Consider the following 21,882-nt stretch of genomic DNA (forward strand, 5'->3'; position numbering starts at 1 on the left):
ATATTTATTATGTATATATAAATACACACACATGCATGAATATATTTAAGAAAATTTTTTGTTTATATATAAAATATTTATATTTATATATAATATAAATTATACATGAATATATATATATATATATATATGTAAATATTTTTTAAATATATACATGTATGTTTGTGCACAGTACACACACATATATATTATATAAACAAAAACTTTTATTTTTAAAAGCGATTAATCGTTTGACAGCACTAATTTGAATATATTTTAAAATGTAATTTATTCATGTGATGGCAAAGCTGAATTTTCAACAGCCATTACACCAGTCTTCAGTGTCACATGATCCTTCAGAAATCAGTCTAATAAACTGATTTGGTGTCCAGAAATCATTTTGTATTGTTAGCAATAATTTTTGTTGAAACCATGATAAATTTGATCTCAGGATTCTTTGATTAATAGAAGAATCAAAAGAACAGCAATAGGTTCAAAAGAACAGCATTTATTTGAAACTTTTTAAAATAATATCATGAATGTCTTTACTCTTATCCATGCTGAATATAAAGCATTCTTTCAAAAATAAAAATAAAAATCTTACTGACCCCAAACCGTTGAATGTATTGTAATGTTTTTTTAATAGTAGCTCTAGAAAATCTGATCAAAAATAGGATGTTTTGCTGGTAAAAAATAAAATGTCACCATGGATCAGTTTTCATGCCACTTGATTTATTTTATTTTATTATTTTATTTTATCCTTTCATTAACTGCAACCTTAAAATATTACCATGTTGCACCTATTGACTTTATAAACATACAAAGCATATACAAATATTGGATAAGATATTAATTATAATGGCACATTTTGATCAAAATAAACTTTTCTATTGATAATTGTTATGTTCTGAATACAATTACTTTATAATTGACATTTCTCAGAACTTTCTCACGACAGATCTTGTATGTCAATATCAATGTAATTTTTCATTAAGCTCATTGGAGTGCATTCTGGGATCAAACGGGATGATGCTTTGCCTGAACAAAACAAAGTATCTTATAACACAGAATAACTTTTTTATTAACATTGCTTGTTTTTTGTCAAGGGCTCTACATCATGATGCCTAAAAATGTTGGCTAGGTCGCTTTTGTAACAGACCAAAGATTTGTGTCTCACACACACACACACGCACGCACGCACGCACGCACATACGCACACACACACACACACACCTGTACACTAATGCTTCCTTGCAGCTTAAGTTGCAGGCGGATCATGTCAACTTCACTGGTTGCACAGAGGGTTCTGAGTTCCGCCACCTTCCCGCTCATCTCATCTATGGCCACCTCAATGGGACTCAGGTCTGTGTGGTGCTGATACATCACTGCTATGCGCTTCTTTACATATGGGAAACAGTGTGTAGCTGAAACAGAGAAATTGGAAAAGAAAGAGCACATAGACATTAAGTGAATGCAGTACTACATTTAGAGAAGGAGTGGCTAGAAGAACAAACACATTAAGGTCCCAGCTGAAATCTACTCATGTTTGTGAAGTAATCGAGATTTATATTCCGTGCAGATGGCACACCTTGAAACTGTGAAAAGTGGTTTATTTAGAACACACTCTCTAAGAAGGTCATTCTGCCTCAGTGGCCAGATCTGATCTGAAAATTTATCAGAGGATGAAGATCAGGGTTCAACTTTGAAATTTCCTGGTTGCTTTTACAACACTTAACAACACTTAACTTGAGACAAAGACTGATTAATTGTTTTTGAAAACAATTGCAGCCCAGAGCTCAAGATCCGGGTGTACTGTACAGTGTTAATACAGGAAGTACACACTAAAATGCAATCATTAAAGATTAGTGTTCAGGGAATAGCTGGGTAAATAAATGTATTATACCGTATAGAGGCCAAGGATATATGTTCATTAAATCTCACAATAAACACAATAAACCAATGATTTCAAAAGTTCGGGGTCAGAGGTTGTTGGTTTTTTTTTTTTTAAATAAATTGATTCATTGAATTGATCAAAGATTATAGTAAAGAATAAAGCTATTCATCACTACTGAGATTTTGATGCTAATATATGCAGCAAAATCAATTTGAACAGGGATAATAAAATAAATGATTTTGAGCACCACTCCAGCATATTAGAATAATTTCTGAAGGATCCTGTGACACTGAAGACTGGAGTAATGACTGCTGAAAAATCAGCTTTGCCATCAAAGAAATAAATAAAATTTTTATATATTAAAATAGAAAACAGTTGATTTACATTTTAATAATATATATAATATAACATATGTGAATCCTGAATATATATATATATATATATATATACATTTTAAAATAATGAATACATACAGTATCGTGGCTCAAAGTGCTTTCAAATCAAATTTGGAGAAAAAAAATTCCCGTTTCCAATTTTAAATAGTGTGTTTTAAAATGAATTTTGAAAATATATTATCAGGCTTGTCTGCCTAATAAAACATTAAACTCTTTGCTAAACCATGCTGAATCATACTGATCTGGTTGCAGTTTCGTTTTCCGATTTAGTGCTATGAAATCAGGAGTAGAATATATGTTAGAATTGGTGACGGATTTCTATGCATTTATATACATTTAAATTTGGAGTGAGCATGATATCGAGAATGATCACATCAAATGAAAATTTCCCTGGCTAGCTAAAAAGGACAACAAAAAAAAACATACTGTACTACAGTACTAGAAAGCCATCAGGTGATCCATTAGCATGGCTGAGCACGGTTAGCTAACCATGCTAAAATGGAAATGCAACTGGAACTATTCCTCACCATGATCAGAACCGTTCGGCCAGATGGCAGAAAAGCAGAGACATAAGGGTTTTATTGTTAACGGAAGTTTTGTAATCTAAAAACAGAAATCTACATGTTCACTTCTTTTGTTATATGTATTCTTTGTATTCACAACAGTAACTGTGATAGTGACAGTTATAGTGATCACTCACTGGTGAGCACCGTCCTTCGTTTACACTGTTCCTCGACACCGCCGTGCCTCTTCCCTGACTCTGTGAATGGCGTCTCGAACACAAAACGGCGAATGTTGTGGCTTCTCTCAAAGTCAGTCTTCCTCTCTTCCAGCTCCTTTTCCTCTAGATACGGTGTCACGTGCGTCACCTGGATGTAGGCAAACTTTGCCTCCAGATCTTTAGGGTTCACCTGACACAGATGAGACGTAATATATAACAGTGGGAGGAGACCAGTAAAATACTGATAAAACATGAATAAACAGAATTCTTGTCTGTAAGTGCACTGGGGTTAAGGTGTGACTGGAAACTCCCCATATCAGGAGGTCTGTTGTCAAAACTGATCACATCTATGGTGTAATGCTCTTCTTGTAAGTGTGTGTGTGTGTGCGTGTTTGTGTATGCACTGTAAAACTGATTCTAGGATCAAGTAGATAATCATGATACAGCTTTTCTATTATACTATAATATATACTCCAACAAGCATAGCAGGTGACCTGGATTCATTTTTGGTGCAGATAAACCTATGCCAAAATTTTCCTGCATGCAAAAGGGCTTAAATACTTAATATGCTTACATAATTTGATTGTTTGCCAGTTTCATTTACACTGAAATTAAACTAGTACACTGTTGTTTTGTAATGTCATGATGAGTTTGTTCCTTTGTTGCATACAAAATTAATTAAGTTGTTTGTTAACTTGATGCTATTCATATTCCATTTCTTGAGGTCAGTGTGTATTTCATGCATGTTTTTTGTCTGATGAGTGTTCATGTGATGAGCATTCATCACATCACATCACATGGTGGTATCGTCAGCAAGCACTTTGCTCTCTATGACATAAGCATTTGTCATAGAAACGTACATTAGATGAGAGGTTTTCAAATATTTAAAGGCCGCAGGCTCTCAAATATGATATTTATTTATTTAAGAACTTTTCTGCAGAGTTTAAAAACACCCGCATTAGATACAGCACATAATACTGAACAAATTGCTGCATTTTTTTTTAAAACTTAGGTGATAACAACTTGACCATTTAAGCCATGTGATGTGTGGCCTTCATTTTTAAAGTGATACTCCACCCAAAAATAAAAATTCATTTGCTCATGTGCTTCCAAACATTGAAATGCCAAAGAATGTTGGGATCCAAACAACCTTTGAGCCCACTGACTTCAATTGTATGAGATTTCTCAAAATATCTTCTTTTATGTTACACAAAAGAAAGTAAGCCATTCAGTTTTGCAACAACATGAGGGTGAGTAAATGATGACAACTTTTTTATTTTGGGGTAAACTATCACTTTAAGTTCTATAAACATCTCATTTAAAGTGTACATGTGTACAAGTGTAATCTGTGTACGTGTGTTTAGATTATACATGATTGTCTGAGCGTTTACCTAGTCACAGAACACTGAAAAAAATATGAGTATGCATTTTTATGTTACACAAAAGAAAGTAAGACATTCAGTTTTGCAACAACATGAGGGTGAGTAAATGATGACAACTTTTTTATTTTTGGGTAAACTATCACTTTAAGTTCTATAAACATCTCATTTAAAGTGTACATGTGTACAAGTGTAATCTGTGTACGTGTGTTTAGATTATACATGATTGTCTGAGCGTTTACCTAGTCACAGAACACTGAAAAAAATATGAGTATGCATTTTCTCACCCTGCCAGAGTCCTGGATCATTTTGACATTCTCTTGGCCAAATTTGTCCGAGTAAAGTTTGAGGAGACGCTGGGAAATCTCTGAGAGAGGAGTGAATTTTGGTTCTTTATAGATATATTCCTTTCCATCCTCATCTTCAAAGAAACCCTGAAACAAACACAACATTTCAATCACAATTTGTGCACCATACACTGTTGGTGTTGTTAATGTACAGCCAACAAAATCTGGTTTCAATCCCATAATCAACAAACCTCTACATCACACAGGTGGAAATGAAGAGTTATGACTGATAAACACACTCTTTGATATTTATATTGTCTTAAAAACCTCCAACATATTCAGGATTTCAAAGTAAACTTGATAACACGCCACGGCAGAGCTCAGACTATCAATATCTTGTCTCCTGCACATCATAGAATTCATGTTATCTTTATATAATCAGTGATATCTTTTATTCTCTGTAGTCCAACATAGACACTTTTGAGACATCAGCACTTATGCAGCACACAAAGCTTTCACTGTGTTTTTGTTGAAACAGCTCAAACCATAAAATCTCATGGCTTCTGTGAGGTTAATGGGCACAGTGTATAGCGAAAGAGCTCTCTAAGTGTTGCCTAGCTCATTTTTATGGTCCAAACCCATTTAAAAATGGCTTCCACAGTAAACAAAGAGTCAGAGTGCTGTCTATCTCAACTGGGATGAAGAAATGACAGGATGTACAGATGAGAGGATGTATGCATTTAAAGATTCATGAAGGACGCTAGCAGCACACGGAAAAAAAGCTCTTTCTAATCCAAAGGCATTATGCAAGCAGACAAACAAGCAGTTGTTTAGTGAGACTATTATGGTCAAAACAAAACTTGCCTGAGAATGAGTAAGAAAGCACACACACACACACACACACACACACACACACACACACAGTTCACAACAACACTTACCGCAGCCTTAGGAAAGAAAAGAGAGCAGAAAAGATTGATTAACCGAGACCCACAGACTTTGGCTGTCATGCAGGGTACTTTGACTTTGGCTATCATGCAGGGTATATTATCATGCATACAGGAATGTCTCCTTTCCATTTTTAAAGAGGTCATATCATACATTTTTATTATACAATTTTAATTTTAATGTGTGTAATTTTTACAAGTTTATTTTCTGCCTAAAACACTCAAAATTTGTTTTTTTTGGTGACCATTTTCCACCTTCTCCATAACACTTATGTTGTGTGCACACCAAAAGCGAAGCGAATATTTGCATCGCTTTACTCGCAAGATGTTTTTCGAGTCACTCGTGCTCTCCTCCATATTCTCATACAACCGGACATGTCAATAACCTCTTTGCTTATTGGCTTGCGCGATAATGTGTCTGTCACGTGGGTCGTTGTATAAACACATACGAAGATGAAGATGAAGGCAAATAGGTAATATTTAATAAATCCAACAGGTAATCCAACATGAATAGAGCAACATACAACACAACCAAGATAGACCACACCGGACAACTAGACTGAAACAGAACTGAACCTATATAATGATAATGATGGCGATTGATGTGTGCACAGCTGAACATAATTAGTGTTGGTGACAACAAATGAATGACTAAGGCAGACGATGATGAAACACAAAGAGTCCAAACAAACGTGATTGCGACAGCATCATGCGAATTTCCCGCTCGAGTTGAAATTTTTCAACTTGCGCGAAAGACGCGTTTGAGGAGAATATTGCGTATCGGAGGCAATCGTGTTGCCCAGCGTGAATTCTCGTCTATTCGCGTCTTTGCATTGACTTTGTATGTAATCTACGCACGCAAATCATTAAATTCACTATTGATGTGCACAAAGAAGATTGTTGTGGGCAAGTTTCTGATAAACAAATAAGCATTCTTCATGTGTAAATGTGGACTCATATAATTTTGGGGGGCTTTGATTTTTTTTCTTCAGACATCCAATATTTTTGCAGCTCAGTTTCAAAAGATGGTCCCATTGGTCATTATTTTTGGACTGAGGAGGAAGTTTTGAATAATAAATGTCAAAGTATGTTTTCATAATACACCAAACTTTTTCTCAGCTTGATACCTCATGATTTGACCCCTTTAAAATAAAATGCAGTTATATTGTTGCTATAGTGCAGCTCAATCCTCAGTCAAATTGTCTGTGTTAGCTAGACAAACTGAAACCACTGCACCATTACATTGTCTTACCTGGCCGAAAAATGCCACTCTGAAGAAGGTCCCAAGTAGCCTCTTCCCAGAATGCATCACTTCCATCACTTTAGTGTAAGCCCGATGTAATGTGTCATACAGGTGGGCCAGTTTCTACACAAAAGCACAAAAATACATTCATACTGTCCAAATATGGTACATAATGTATTTCTGGCAAATGTTAATGCTGCATTTCCAATGACACATAAAAAGAGTGTATGTGCACCTCAAAGTCTCTGCGTTGTTCATAAATCGGAATGATGAGTTTGTAGATATCTGAAATAAGTTCATAACGCTCAGCTTTCCATAAACCATCAGCACAAGCTTCCAACAACTCCATCAGCACCTCCTGCAGATAGACATGCATAAGTAATAACATACATTAATGTGCAATACTGCATTTCAACATTAATGCATTAATTCAGATACAGCAAACTTATCTTCTCTCAACAAATCGTGCTACAGACAAAACTGCTGTTCTAACTGGACAAAGTCCAACCGCAGAGATGATCTTTTATCACAAGTGTAAGCACTGAACAACATGTAAATGTTACACAAAGAGTTCATTAAACACGCAAACTGATTATTCACAGTGATGAGGGACTCTCAGGTCTAATCAGGGCTCATTATCTGGACTTTCTTTACTAACACACCCACTGGAAAGGGGCAATTGATACTGATTAGATAAGAAATCAGAACATTTTCTACCATGGATTATTACTGACGTTATAAAAGACAGTTTTGAATTCATTCCAGTGCTGATGCAGAGTCAGTATATAAAAGAGTGGCAGGATTAAGAGGCTGCGACTCATGAATGTGGCTATATATAAATGTGTTCAGGAGCGAGCTGGTCTGAACCTCATTGAAGTGAACGTCCTGCATGCCCACATCCTCCATCATGGCTGCCTCTTCATCAATGTTGGGTGTGATCACACAAAATGCTGAGCAGCCCTGCCGGAACATTCCTGCCAAGGAGAAGGAATAGTAAGCAGAACAGGTGAAAGCAGGTTCAATAAAATGCAAAATCTTTACAAAAAATCAGGCATTTGGACACACACTAGACATTAAGGCAAACATCACACCTCAAGAACCGATCTCCTTTGTAAATAATGTTCACACTGCATAATATGTGAATGTGTGTGTTTTTGTGCATACATGTGTTCATTTTCCTGACCCTGCATTAATAGTGCTGTTATCACACATAGAGATTACCTCCTGTAAAAGAAATTCAGAAAACTCCAGATTGCAAAATACAGATGAACCTTGAACAAGATGCCTTTATAAATCTGTGTTTGTTTGTGTGTGTGTGTGTGTGTGTGTGTGTGTGCATGCAAGCATGGAAAGAAAATTATCAAAGCTTTCAAAACATATTTGATAAGCCAGCCAAAAAAGCTTTTTTTAAGATTTATTACTTTGTATCTCATGCATTGTTACTTCTGTATTTAATGCTTGCTTTCACAAGCCACATTTGTTCAAAATGTAAAGTAATTTACATAAATAGATCACAAACTGTGTGCAATAATGCACATATCCATTCCAGGGGGCAAATTTTGCATCTTGATTAAAAAAAGTTCATTTCTGACCCCAAACTACATTGCAAACTATATTTACTGTGCCCCCTAGTGGACTTCTCACCTTTCCTCTTCAGGTACTCAGCCACAAGTGCTGCCACATGCACGTAACACATCGCTGCCTATAGAAAAAAATAAGCCCTTGATGAAGTCATTGATGTAACGTTATCCACCACTGTTTTACTATATCACCAAACAAACTGATGCTGAATAAACAGTTAAACTCAAATACTGACTGAAAAACAGCAAAATTAAGGAGTTAAAAAATATAAGTAACAGGATGTGTTTAACCTAATTTAGTTATTTCGTTTTTTTAGTTTTAGTTTTAAAGACCCCTTCATTTATTAGCTAGCATAGCATGGCCAGCTTGCCTCAGACAGATCTCCATTCTTCACGTGGATTTTGGCCATACTATCCAACCAGGTTTTGCGCAGCTCAGGGGTGCTGGTGTAGGATTTGGCCAGGCTGTACTGCAGGTCCACCAGCATCTCTGGGTCTTTTTCATGTTCCTTCATCTGCTCAGTGGCCATCAGTACCGTCCGGATCCGCTTGGTCAGGTCCTTCACATCCGAGGGGAAAGTAGTGTGCTAGAGGAACAGGAAGAGAGAGTGCAGGATAGGCAAACAGTGATGTCTGATGTGACATAAACATGTGATTTGAATATGAAAAGCTGGTAATCTACTTGAATTTCAATGTTACTCTGACATCCATATTTATGGTTAGCATTTATGTTTTTAGTAGATGCTTTCTTAAGGATGGAATACACTACATAACTTTTGCCCAGATTTTTGCCACAGCTTTCTGTCTGGAGTTGATGTTAGTTGATGAACGTCATCGCCAGTGTTTAGATTTTGGGCACTCAAGTTTGACCAAATTCATTGAAAATCACCTATGATTTCAGAGGATAAAATCTGCAAGTGATGATGCTTAGTAATCTGTTCAGACATTAAAAGTTGTGTAGGGTATTCCAGCATTTAGTCAGAAAGCAACCTAAAGTATAATAATATGTATTTTGTATATACTGTATAAATGGAAATTTCTAATTTTACCTTTACAGTTTTATCACTGTTGGCACAATTATTAATGATGGACAGTGATTGTTGGAACCGTGTCCCTCCAATCCCAATGACATCAGCAATCAGCTGACTCACCGCAATCACCACCTGAGAAAATTTTTTTACAAATAAATCGCCAGGTATTTAAGCCAGATTGTGTTTTCACAATTTCACAGATTGTGTTTTTCAAGTTAAAAAAAAAGGGCCAGTATGGACTCTAGGTTGCAAAAGGGCTCTCTAGATCAGTGGTTCTCAACCAGGGGGCCCGGGACCCACTAGGGGGCCTCATCAAACTTGATGGACACTTTTGGTGTTTATTCGACCCCCCCATTACCCTCTTATCCCTCTCTTGCCTGCAGGTGTGTGCGGACAAAGGACTTCCTGCCATTGTACTCAAAGTTGCTCTTCATGAGGAAATAGAGCAGGTGGGCGGCATCACTGCGTATGGAGCTCAGTTTGGAATTACAGCACTTCAGGATCTCATAGCACAAACAGGCACACATATCCGCCCGTCCGTCATAAAACGTACAGGGAAACTGAGAAAGACAGAAAAACACATGGAGAGTTGGATGAACAACACAATTACGTGTTCATCATGTGTACACTTATGTTGGACATTTAATTACCCAATTATGTGATCTCAAAACTAAATTCAATGGTGGGAAGTGTAAATCGACTGTGATATTTTAATGAATATAGCCATTGACTTCCACAGTATTTTTTTTCCTACTATGGAAGTCAATGGCTACCAGCAAATGTTTGGATACCAACATTCTTCAAAATATCTTCTTTTGTGCTCAACAGAAGAAAGAATCTCATGCAGGTTTGGAACAACTTGAGGGTAAGTAAATTATGGCAGAATTTTCATTTTTGGGTGAACTAAGGGGCTGGTGAGAAAATATATCAGAAAATATTGTACTTTGCTAACTAGTTTGCTTGTTTGATCCCTAAATAAACCTTTTCTAACTGTCTGATTTCGGTGCATTATTTGTGGTCTCAGGATGTTCTGCACGTCTTTGTATTGAAAAGGGTCTTTTTTGAGGATTTTCTTCTGTCATATCCCATGAATCAACAGTGAAAGTGGCTACTGTGGTTACCTTGTAAATGAAGGAACGTAGGGAGGTGAAGACCTGATTCAGTGCCGTCTCTGACTGGGGGATCTGAAGGAAACAGAGGTGCACCTGGAAAACCTTCTTCATCAGTGGGTTATGACCCAAATCTGCACACAGCTGAGTCTGTAGATACATGGTTTAATATGAGAGCGCTTCAAGGAAGAACTGAACTTTGACTTGTACTAATAAACACACACTTCCACTTGTTGTCTGTACCTTAAAGCCCATAATGAAAACAATGAGTGTGTCCAGCACAGTCAAGCACACCTCCGTTGAGACGTTAGCCTCCAGGAGACACGCGTCAGCATCACCATGGCAATACGCTGGAGGAGAAAGAGGAAAAGAAAGATCATATCATTTAATAACTAAACTGAACAGAAGTGAGATAAGCTGCTTTGGCCTCTCAGTATTGCTTTGCTCTCTCTGGTCGGACTACATCAGTGGTTCTCAAGCCTGGTCCTGGAAGACTGTTAGAGTATTTCAGAACCAGGATTAAAAAACCACTGGACTACAACACTTAATTCAATCTGCATTGAAGATGTGCCAAAACGGCGCAAAGGATGACATGTAGAATATGCATAGCACTATGCTTTTTGGTCCCCTTGAAACTCAAGAAGTTCTTACCGGTTAGCCAACAAAGATCCCAAGAACAAATTCTCAGACTGAAACATACACACACAGTGTAACTTTCATGATTGTCAAAGCACAATCAATTCTTCTAAATGTTCATCTTAGAGAGGTTGTGAAGGATGAGGAGTAATGAATGAATAAGTGTTAATGTGTCTTACTGTGGTTGAAAGTGTGTGCGTTCTCCAGGCTGCCCAGCTGTTGTAAGCGTGTGTGCATGACGCCCCCTCTGTTACGAGAAACAGGAAGAGTCAACGACTTCCTGTCCGTAGCCATAAACCCCACCCCATCCTGGCTTCTGAGGGAAAACAAAGCCTTTATTAGAGGTCTGCTGAGCTGTCAATCATATACATACAGTATAAAAATGCAAATATGTAGGAGTCATGTCATAGATCTTATGAGGTCCGCTTATAATGTTATTTTAGACCTCGTGCCACCCTCTCTCTAACGATTGCCTTTTTTTTCTTGCCATATTTTTTCAAAATTTGGGGTTCATAAACAATTTAAAACTGTTTTGTATGTTAAAATATTATAAAATGTAATTTATTCAAATGACGACAAAGCTAAACTTCTAGCAGCTATTACTCCAGTCCTCAGAGTCACATAATACTGTACTTCATATATCTTCAGAAATCTGATTTGGAGCTTGTGACATTTCTTTTTATTATCAAAACAGTTAAAAACAGTTGTGCTGCTTAATATTTTTGAATGGTAGTGTACCCGTAAGACTTATGACAAAGGCTTCTTTGAACATGAAATGAGTAACTTGATTTCTCATGATATGACCCCTTTAAAACACCTGCATTCACTATGGTTGACTTCTGCTCTATTTCTGACACTGTATATTTCTTACATCATATTATATAAATGATAAGCCACAAAGTTGAACCTGTATTACTGCTCATAAACCAATATGATGTTGCAGATGGTTTATAAAAGGTGTTAATACAGTGCATTAAATGTTGGCATCCATTAGTCATGTGACTGGTTATCCACTGGACAAAGAGCAGGACATGTGATGATGTGCACACTGGAGTGAGCATATTATTGTACTTCATGTGTTGAATGGACACATGCAGGTGATAAATATCTAAATGGGATACCACAAAACCTTCTGCTCTTAGACTATCGAGAAAGCATGAATGTAGAAATGTCTCAGCACACATACACACAGAGCAGTGAGTTAGTTGAATGAATCAGCATGCTGTTAGTGAAGGCCACTCAAAAGCACACAACAGCTCTTACCCAGTTCAGGGGTGCCAGGATGCTACAGTATCACTGACTAACTGAACCCTCGCCAGCATTTCAACCAATAAAACATATACACACATAAAGGAGTAGCGTCATTCAAGGCAGTGTAGGATTTGATGCCGTGTATGCATGTATGTGTGAGTGCATGTGAAAGGCAAGAGAGAGACGGTAGATATGAGATAGCAGTGGTGGTCTTGTGCTTGTGTTTGTATGTCTGGTTTTACAGATGAGAACTGGTAAAATCATTTGTAATAAAATTAGAACTAGTGCTATCAACTGATTAAAAAAATGTAAGTGAATTCATTATTCATGACATCCAGATAATTCATTTTTTAAATAAATGAACTGATCATTAATAAAAAGGAATCACAATGAATCACATTTATCAATACATTTTACTGATCATTACTAATTATTACCATAAAATGAGGAATATCAAATACATTAGGCTACATTGTAGTGGCAGACAAAGAAATCTTTGAACAGACACTGGAAAAAAGTGACTTTACAAGTAAATATATTGTTTGTGTTTTTTTCGTTTTCACTAATCTTAAGTCTAGCACTGACCTGAAGTAATTAATTCTTTAAAATTTAAATCACCTTACTGGCATGATTGTGTTTACATGTAATATTTCAAAGCAATATCCACAAAACAAGCAATGACAAGAAAATATACAATAAAACAATACATAACAATAAAACTATATAAAAAACCTTCTTTAGTATTAAAATAAGGCACCAGTGAATAAATACATATAAATAACATATAAATATAATATATTGAATAAATGTATCATATATATATATATATATATAATAGACATTTATTCAATACGTTTTGAATAAAAATATTGTAATATTATTTGATTATTAATATAATATAGTTAATATAATTTTAATTAATAATAAAATTATGTACTATTTTTAAATAAATAACTGTTCAAAATTGATGCATTAGATTGACAGTCCAGGTAGGATACATTTTTGTAATGTTTTGGCATAAATATCCTGTTGAACAAAAATATGTTTACTTAGCCTTAATGTTCCCAGATTTTCCACAAAATTAAATTGAAAGTCCTAATTAGGATACTTATTTTTTTTCTTATGTTTTGGCATAAATATCCTGTTTAACATAAATATGAGTAATTTATGGTCCTATATTTCCCACAAAAATATATACGTATAATTTAGCAACAAAAATTCTTAGACTTCTAAGAATTCTTAGACTGTTAGGAGCAAAATATTTTTACCTTGCAATGAATCTCTTCCCCATATACCTGAACTGATGCAGACACACTCTGTGCGTGAGAAAGAGAGAGAAATGAACTGAGTGCTCAGTATTAAGTTACAGGACCTCAGTACTCTGATGCTCTGATGTGATTAGTACCAGTCTAGATGACTTACTCTACTAACGTGAAAAAGTCCATCAGCTCAGAGGTTGTGGCTTTGTTCCAGTATGTAAATAAGGCATCTAGAAAAATAATCAAAAGTGAGCACATTCATGAGCAAAGGCACGTGGACCTTGAAAATTAAAGTCATGTGTGCATGTTCTTACCTTCAGACATGCTCTTTAAAACATGGAGGAAACACATGAGCAGGTTTTTGATTTCTTCTCTGTCCAATTTATCACAGCGCAGCATAGAGCTACCAAGAGCGGAGGCTGATTGGGTCTATCGTGCACACACACACACACACACACAGAAGCATAAAGTATATAATGGAAGACACATCAAAATATCACATCACAGCACACTGCGGGCCATCAGAAGCTTCACAGCCCATCCCTAAATGACTTTAAATGAGCAGAAAACACCCCACCAAATGCACAGAGCTGGAAAAATACAATATGAGATAGACATGCAACACCCTCATGATGTCTAAAGCACACACACTCCCCAGATGGGGACACTCTAGGGCTGCTCTACTTGTATGGTGTCAGTAATTCTGTTAGTGTCGTTATCGTCGAGGGTGGGGCTTGAAAGCAGTGAGAAATCCATTGTGACACGTTTGGCTGCCCGGCTGAGAGGGGCGGAGTCCTCTGGTTCAAGGGGGAGGGGCAACACGGTGAGGGTGTGTCTACGTGTAAACCTCTCTTTCGGCTAAGAGGTCAGAGGTCAAGGGTAAGAGGGGAGAATAAGAGTTAGGAATGATTAAGGGAAACTTATTAGCAACAGCTACATGCCTTACTGTAAATACAGCTGAATAACAGAGGCTCAGTTTAGAGGTCTGCATTCCCGTAGCTCTCCCGCAGGAACCGCGGCTTGATTTTTTGCGTTTTTTTAAACGTCACGCGTTTTATTTGCGGGATCTGTGTGCAGCATGTGCATAACGATGCTCAGAGCAGGCTGTACCTGTGGTAAATATACGGCCCTCAGACAGAACAGACAGGTTGTCGATGAGTGAGAGAGCAGAATAAGGATGGAGCAAAGTGTGGATGCGCTGTCCTTGAAGGACGTTCAACTCGGTTTTGTTTATATTTTGCTTAGCCTATAATTTTAAATGACAGATGTGGTATTTATTTAGAATATATAGCGGGAGCAGGTGGGTGCGGAATAGAACCTTGCGGGAGCAGGTGGGAGCGGGACTAAAAAAACAGTCCCGCGCAGACCTCTACATCACAGCTCCAGTTAAAGGCGCCCTGAGCACATGTGGAGGAGGAAGGAACTCCCCCTGAACATTTAATACCTCCATTTAACATGGTTTTTAAAAGACAAAGACAAAGTCAAGTCAAATTTAATTTTGTAAAGCGCTTTTCACAATGCAAATTATGAAAGCAGGAGATTCTATTTAAACGAGGCAGATAAGAGATTATTTTGGGCCTGATGGACACCATCAGTTATTCTACTTCACCTTATCGAGAGAGCTGGTCTTCTCAGGGATGCTGTTTCCTGAGTCTGTGCTGACCAGAGAACCTCGAGAGTCAGCGTGGCGCACAGAGCCAATGTTAGGCGTAGAGGTGTGAGGAGAGGCTACACACAGAATAAACTTAATTCATATAACTAATATCATTTATTCATCACTAATGCTAGAAGGTGAAAGGCCTGAGTTGCTGGTAGGTTTTGATTTGCTCATCACTCACCAGTTCCTGAGATGACCCCAAATACATCTTTATGAAGGCTGTTGTCAAGGTTACCAACAGGCTTTTGGGGTGTTACTGTAGAGATGCTGGCAAGATGTTCATCTCGCCCATTCTGAGGAGAAATAGCAGAGAGATGGCATGTGAAATATAAGGGTTGCTCAAGTTGTGAATAATAGACTGATGAGAAAGAGAAAAAGTACACAAGATGATTCACCTGGTTGGTGTTAAAATTAAACGTGTCTCTCACATTTAATCTGTGAACGTTCTCCTGCAGCAACCCAAACAAGGGTAGATAGAGTGTCGCCAACCTGGCCTGCTGACTCTGTGCACACATACACAGATATTTACAGGTTAAAATCAATGTCTGTTTAAGGCACGTCTATTCACCCCGTGGTAATCTTGAAAGTGCTTCCAGGCACTGTTTTTTAAATAGGCAACTGGCATACAAGTACAGCCCCTATGTACTTGAACTGGGAAAGGACAAAATATACAAAATAAGATTATGGTCAATACACTACCATTCAAAATTTTGGGTTCTTTTTTTTCTAAGAAATTAATACTTTTATTCAGTAGGAACACATTAAATAATCAAAGGTGACTATTACATTGTTACAAAAGAATTCTATTTGTGTTTTCATCAAAGAATCCTGAAAAACAATGTATCACAGTTTCCACAATAATATTAAGCAGAACAACCATTTTCAACATTGATAATAATAAATGTTTCTTGAGCATCAGATCAGCATATTAGAATGATTTCTGAACGTTCATGTGACACTGAAGACTGAAGTAATGACTGAAAATTCATTAATTAAATTTTAGAATGTATAAAAATAGAAAACAGTTATTTTAAATTCCAATAATATTCCAGAATATTAATGTTTTTACTGTATTTTTAATTAAATTAATTCAGCCTAGGTGAGCATAAGAGATTTCTTTCAAACACATAAAAAATGTAGTGACCCCAGACTTTTGATTGATAATATATAGTTAAATCAGAAGTAAAATTTGCCTTTAAAGCTCAAATCATGTTTAAAACTAAATTTCTCAGGCTGTCCAACAAAATGGGCATGTACATTCTAGAGTAAAAATAAAAAAACACAGTCAGTGCCTCTATCAAAAAGTTTATTGCCTCTTTTAACTGAAAGGCAGGGCTTCCATACCGCATGTTACGGTTTCTCCTAATCATGTTTCCACCTACTATATATTAATGTTATATAATACATATTTATTTGTTAAACCACTGTAAGTTGCTAAGGCAGTTACAAAATTAAGAAAACCCTTAATGCAAACACCCTTAATTTTAAATCAGTTCTTTTTCTTAACTTGAGGGGTTTGGTGCAACTGGGCACTGACCTTTGAGGCATAGCGATCGTCAAATGTGTGTTTGATCATCAGACTCTTGAGAACCTGAATGGCGATCTGACGGACTTCCCCAAACTCCTGAAGAGCCCCACACACCTCCCTCAATAACAAACCCACTAGGAAGTGATTCCTGCAGAAATCATCCGTCAGTGAATAGTCCAACTGTAGATCTATGAGGACACAGAGAAAAGAAAGAAAAAGAAAGACATCACACCACAAACACTGAATGTAACCACCAGCTAATTTAAAACTGTGTTTGAAAGTTTCAGCTCAAATATCCTGCTTAAAAGATGAAAGAAAAATAGTTGCTGCTTTGTATTTAACAATGCCTTAAACAAAAACAGTTCTACAGCTTTTTATAATAAAACCAAATGCAATGATTTGAAAATGATGCACTTTACATTACAATTTCACTGATACAGCAAATCACAATAATCACACATACACAAGATGATTTCACAGGCAGACTCAACAGCCAGTTCATGGACAGTTATTACAAAACAAAGGTAAATAGAACAGTTTTAAACACCTAATCAAACATCTAGACTCATGAATGAATTAGCTTATATTGCACATCAACATATGTAAGACAGACTGGAGTAGGTCCATTCCACATCAGGAATGAAACCATCATGGCAGTTATGACACTGAAGAGAGACATGGACTGTGTCATTAAGATTAAACACATGAACATTGTTCAGTGCCTGGCAAGCAGGACTGCTCACCTACACTTCTGGCATGAGTCTCCTTAATGTGACACAGAAAAGCTAGCACACACAGATAAAGAAGAAACAGTGGAAAGGCACAGCAGAAGACAATCATATGAGCAACAGGTACAGAATGCTCAAAGGACAGAAGCCACAAAGAAAGGAAAGAAGAATTCAATTAAATATATTACTCCTGATGAACAACTTAACCTTTCAAGAGAGACACGAGACAATTCCTTAGACTATTTCAACAACAGTGTGCCGTAGAATACTGCTGTATGTTTACCTTGAAACCTCTGAATGCGGCCCTTCCCAAAAGGCATGGGCAGATTGAGGGGGACGTAGTGTTCATGATTACACACCACCCGCAGAAACTCAAACTTAAACTCATACAACGTCTGCAAGACACAAAGAGACACGATATTATTATATTATATTATAGTTTGCATTAAATTGATCAAAAGCAAAAACATTTATAATTTTACAAAAGATTTTTATTTCAAATAAATGCTTTTGAACTTTCTATTTATCAAAGAATCCTAAAAAATATATATCATGGCTTTCACAAAAATATTAAGCAGAGCAACTGTTGATAATCAACACTGATAATGATAATGAGCACCAAATCAGAATGATTTCTGAAGGATCATGTGACACAGAAGACTGGAGTAATGGCTGCTGAAAATTCTGTGTTGCTTGCCACCAAAATATATTAAAATAGAAAACAGTTATTTTAAATTGTAACAATATTTTAAATATGACTATTTTAATATATTTTTGATTAAAAAATGCATCCTTGGTGTAAGAGATTTCTTTCAAAAACATTAAAAAAATCTTACAGACCCCAAACCTCTTATATTATATTATATTATAGCTAACATTTTATAATAAATATATAATAACTCATTAATAAATCATTAACAAGCATTATATAATGCTTAACAGATCATTAGTTAATATACATTCAAATAGCTAGAAACATGAGATAATGTGCTTGTAAATGTTTACTACTAATAATAAACGTATGAAACATTATCTAATGATTAACAGATCATTAATTCATGTAAATTAAAATGATTATAAATTTCATTAAACTTTTAGTTCATATAATCATGCACTTTTTGTGTTTAGCAAGCATTTATCAAAACTTAACTAACCACCTTTTCGACAAACGTTGTTACAGTAGCTAAAAGTCCATTTATAAATGATGAATAGTCTCAACTTTATATTGGGTACTGCAAAAACATAAGCAAATGATTGGTAAAGATGAGTAAAGAGGGTGAATTCAGGTCAGCTGGACACTTTTTGCCCTCATCTTTTTGAGATGACTGCTCGTAAAAGTACTAATGATGAGTAAATGTTTATAAAAATTTACAAACAACGAATAGTTTCCACTTTAAATTGGGTATTGCAAAAACATGAACAAATAATTAATAAATGATTTGTTAAGATGTGTAAATACTTGAAGTCTACAAAACAAAGACTAAATATATGACCTTTACGGACTGTGATTATGAGTTAATGAATAATATATTAACATGAATGGTTTGTGAAGTGCTTAAAATGAATAATTAAGCTATTTTTTCACAACATTTGTAAATGTAAAATCATTTGTAGATTTTTTAAAAAGTGCATGATCATATGAAATTAAATTTATGACATTTGTAAAAATTATCGAATGACCCAATGTTTGTTAATGATTTATTAATGAAACTTTAATCATTGTAAACCATCTGTCAAAGTCATTTGAAGATTTTTAAAAAGTGCATGATCGTATGAATTGAAAGTTTAATGACATCTGTAAGCGTTTGATGATCTGTTAATCATTAGGCAATGTTTAATAAATTTATTAGTAAACATTAACAAGCACATAATCTCATATTTCTAGCTATGTGAATATTAACTAATGATCTGTTAAGCATTATAATGTTTGTTAATTATTTATTAATGAAAGTTATTATAAAGTGTTACCGTACCTTGGGATCTCCAGGTACAAAACAGGAGATGTAGTTGTTTATCTGCTTGAAGACAAATCCTCGATCCATAAAGGTAAAACAGCGCTGTAGGGCAGTTAGTGAGAAGACACTGTTGTTAAATGTATTCAAATAGTCATTAATGATATACAACTCTCAATATCAAATACAACTCTCAGCAACTCAGGATGTCTCATAGAAGATGTCTCTTTGCAGACAAAACGATCAAATATTGGTCAGTGCTTCAGTGTATAAAATCAACTGGCTATACCTTTATGAAGACGGCCAGGCTATGGTTGGCATTGCGGGCAGCATCTAGATTGTCCTTATACTTCTGGGTGATGTGGGGCATCAGCATGTTCACCAGTGTCTCCACAGCGTGGTGGAACGAAGCTGTGAATCGCTGGTTCCTGGACAACTACACACACAACACAGCTAAGACAATTAATAACTGGAACATGGTAAACTGCCTAATACAGCAAAAACCACGGTAAACTGTTTCCAAAATCCACAGTTATTGCAGGTACCTTTACTATGGTAAAACCTTAATACAGGGTCTCTTTCAAGAGAGTGAGAAGCTTTCAGAATCTTTTTTATTTTGGTTAATTTCCATTGTTGATAACAGTGAAGGCAAATACCAAGTTTTCACTGTTTTTACCAGCATATTTTGGCAAAAACTATGGTTACCACGGTAAATTTTTGGTAAAGTAAAGGCATATAATTGTGTTTACCTTGACCTTGCCACTTTCCATCAGGTACTGTGCCATTGCCTTCACCAGGTCTTCAAAAAAATACCACGAATACTGAAACACCGGAGTAAACATTTCAACCATTGACAAATAGAACTCATAAGAAACTTGCTGAGATTTAAGAGTTTTAAAACTTTAAAACAAAACTACCTTGAGAAGCTTGTTGCTGGTTAGGAAGTCGGTTGAAGGCTTTAAAATGGATGTCATGGCTTTGGCCAGTTCCTCGTGCACTGTCTTACTGTAATTGGTTGAATAGGACTCTGTTTTAAACACGTACTGGAATAACAGGAAGAAAATCATGTAACCAAGATCTACTTTAGAAACTGAAAAAAGTATGACAGTGTACATTGCAATAATACCTTCACATAAGACCTCAAGTAGTGTTCTAGACCCTCTTCATGGCACTGAGCAACAATGTGGACCATGACCCTGTAGGGGAGACAAACAGACAACAAGAGGGTATGTGAGACAGCAAGAGAAAGACCACATGTTCTGATTTTGGCGACTCCTATTCTCTCACCTGGTGGTGTTTACAGCCACATCCTCATTACTGGTGCTGGTCAGAACATGAACCAGCTGGTTTAAAATAGTCGGCAGGAAGTTGATCATAACATGACCTTCCATGGCATGAAGACTCTGGGAATTTATGGGTAATGTTTTGTCATTTAACCCACCATAATAAGAATAATTAATGCAGAAGAATCCTGCTTCTCTAACTTCTCCATGCTCACCTTGAGGTATTTGACAAGCTCACCCTCAGTTGGACGGGTGGCACCAGACTGCATACTCTGGAAATGATGAAAAAAATTGTGCAGGTGCTGATCCTGAGGAGGTGAAAAGACATGCTTAAATTAGATAATATGGAACATATATATATATATATATATATATATATATATATATATATATATATATATATATATATATATATATATATATATATATATATATATATATATATATATATATATATATATATATATATATATATATATGTATGTGTGTGTGTGTGTGTGTAGTCATACCTGAGTGTAGATGGTAGAGACCAGATGTGTAGACACTTTGAAAAGAAGACGTCCTCCATCCACCCACTTTATCTCAGGACTAGAGTGCTGCAAACACAACACCCATAAAACAATATCATGTTCAAACAGTTTATTTTGATTATACTGACAGATCATCCACTGAAAGATCTATTTAATGTATTTAATGTATGAAGGGAAAATGGAGACTTTTGCTGAATTTGTCCCATGCTTGTTATAAAGCCATGCCTTCTCATATTTCCTAATTTAATTTTCCTGAGAAAAGAGCCAACTAATCTTTTGTATTTGTGTATGTCTTAATGTGTTTCAAAAGGGATCCCAACAAAGTCAAAGATTTCAATATTAACTCAAAAAAGTTTCTCATTAAATTAAAAAGACCAAATGATCTGAGCTGCTCTATCCACAGAAGTTGCATAGCTCTCTATCCTCCTAATACTAATACTAATTTGTGCCTAGTTTTATTTCAATAATGACAACTCTCTAAATAGTTTCAGCA

The 21,882-nt window shown here is 35.9% G+C and overlaps 1 protein-coding gene across 13 annotated transcripts in view; it reads right to left on the reverse strand.

Moving 5' to 3' along the window:
* Positions 1–21,882, reverse strand: part of LOC107705592 (dedicator of cytokinesis protein 9-like) — an 84,784-nt gene that overhangs the window by 4,041 nt on the left and 58,861 nt on the right. For 4 of the 13 annotated variants that reach the window (XM_016508950.1, XM_016508943.1, XM_016508951.1 and 1 more), the window contains exons 22-52: positions 21,369–21,455; positions 21,075–21,167; positions 20,864–20,979; positions 20,703–20,772; positions 20,494–20,619; positions 20,326–20,397; positions 19,866–20,012; positions 19,598–19,681; positions 17,908–18,019; positions 17,640–17,681; positions 16,906–17,084; positions 15,764–15,871; positions 15,550–15,661; positions 15,321–15,439; positions 14,026–14,140; positions 13,875–13,941; positions 13,721–13,768; positions 11,381–11,517; positions 10,809–10,915; positions 10,578–10,715; positions 9,834–10,016; positions 9,475–9,588; positions 8,797–9,012; positions 8,490–8,547; positions 7,713–7,819; positions 7,081–7,203; positions 6,855–6,968; positions 5,597–5,602; positions 4,656–4,802; positions 2,969–3,179; positions 1,213–1,403 (exon numbers count right to left, since the gene is read on the reverse strand). In XM_016508950.1, coding sequence (XP_016364436.1) covers positions 1,213–1,403; positions 2,969–3,179; positions 4,656–4,802; positions 5,597–5,602; positions 6,855–6,968; positions 7,081–7,203; positions 7,713–7,819; positions 8,490–8,547; positions 8,797–9,012; positions 9,475–9,588; positions 9,834–10,016; positions 10,578–10,715; positions 10,809–10,915; positions 11,381–11,517; positions 13,721–13,768; positions 13,875–13,941; positions 14,026–14,140; positions 15,321–15,439; positions 15,550–15,661; positions 15,764–15,871; positions 16,906–17,084; positions 17,640–17,681; positions 17,908–18,019; positions 19,598–19,681; positions 19,866–20,012; positions 20,326–20,397; positions 20,494–20,619; positions 20,703–20,772; positions 20,864–20,979; positions 21,075–21,167; positions 21,369–21,455 — 3,549 coding nt within the window. The remainder of the gene's footprint in view (positions 1–1,212; positions 1,404–2,968; positions 3,180–4,655; positions 4,803–5,596; positions 5,603–6,854; positions 6,969–7,080; positions 7,204–7,712; positions 7,820–8,489; positions 8,548–8,796; positions 9,013–9,474; positions 9,589–9,833; positions 10,017–10,577; positions 10,716–10,808; positions 10,916–11,380; positions 11,518–13,720; positions 13,769–13,874; positions 13,942–14,025; positions 14,141–15,320; positions 15,440–15,549; positions 15,662–15,763; positions 15,872–16,905; positions 17,085–17,639; positions 17,682–17,907; positions 18,020–19,597; positions 19,682–19,865; positions 20,013–20,325; positions 20,398–20,493; positions 20,620–20,702; positions 20,773–20,863; positions 20,980–21,074; positions 21,168–21,368; positions 21,456–21,882) is intronic. The other 9 variants (XM_016508956.1, XM_016508952.1, XM_016508953.1 and 6 more) reach the window with 6 other exon arrangements.

The sequence above is a fragment of the Sinocyclocheilus rhinocerous genome, unplaced genomic scaffold (assembly GCF_001515625.1).
Source record: "Sinocyclocheilus rhinocerous isolate Xijiao unplaced genomic scaffold, SAMN03320098_v1.1 scaffold504, whole genome shotgun sequence".
NCBI classification, from domain to species: domain Eukaryota; kingdom Metazoa; phylum Chordata; class Actinopteri; order Cypriniformes; family Cyprinidae; genus Sinocyclocheilus; species Sinocyclocheilus rhinocerous.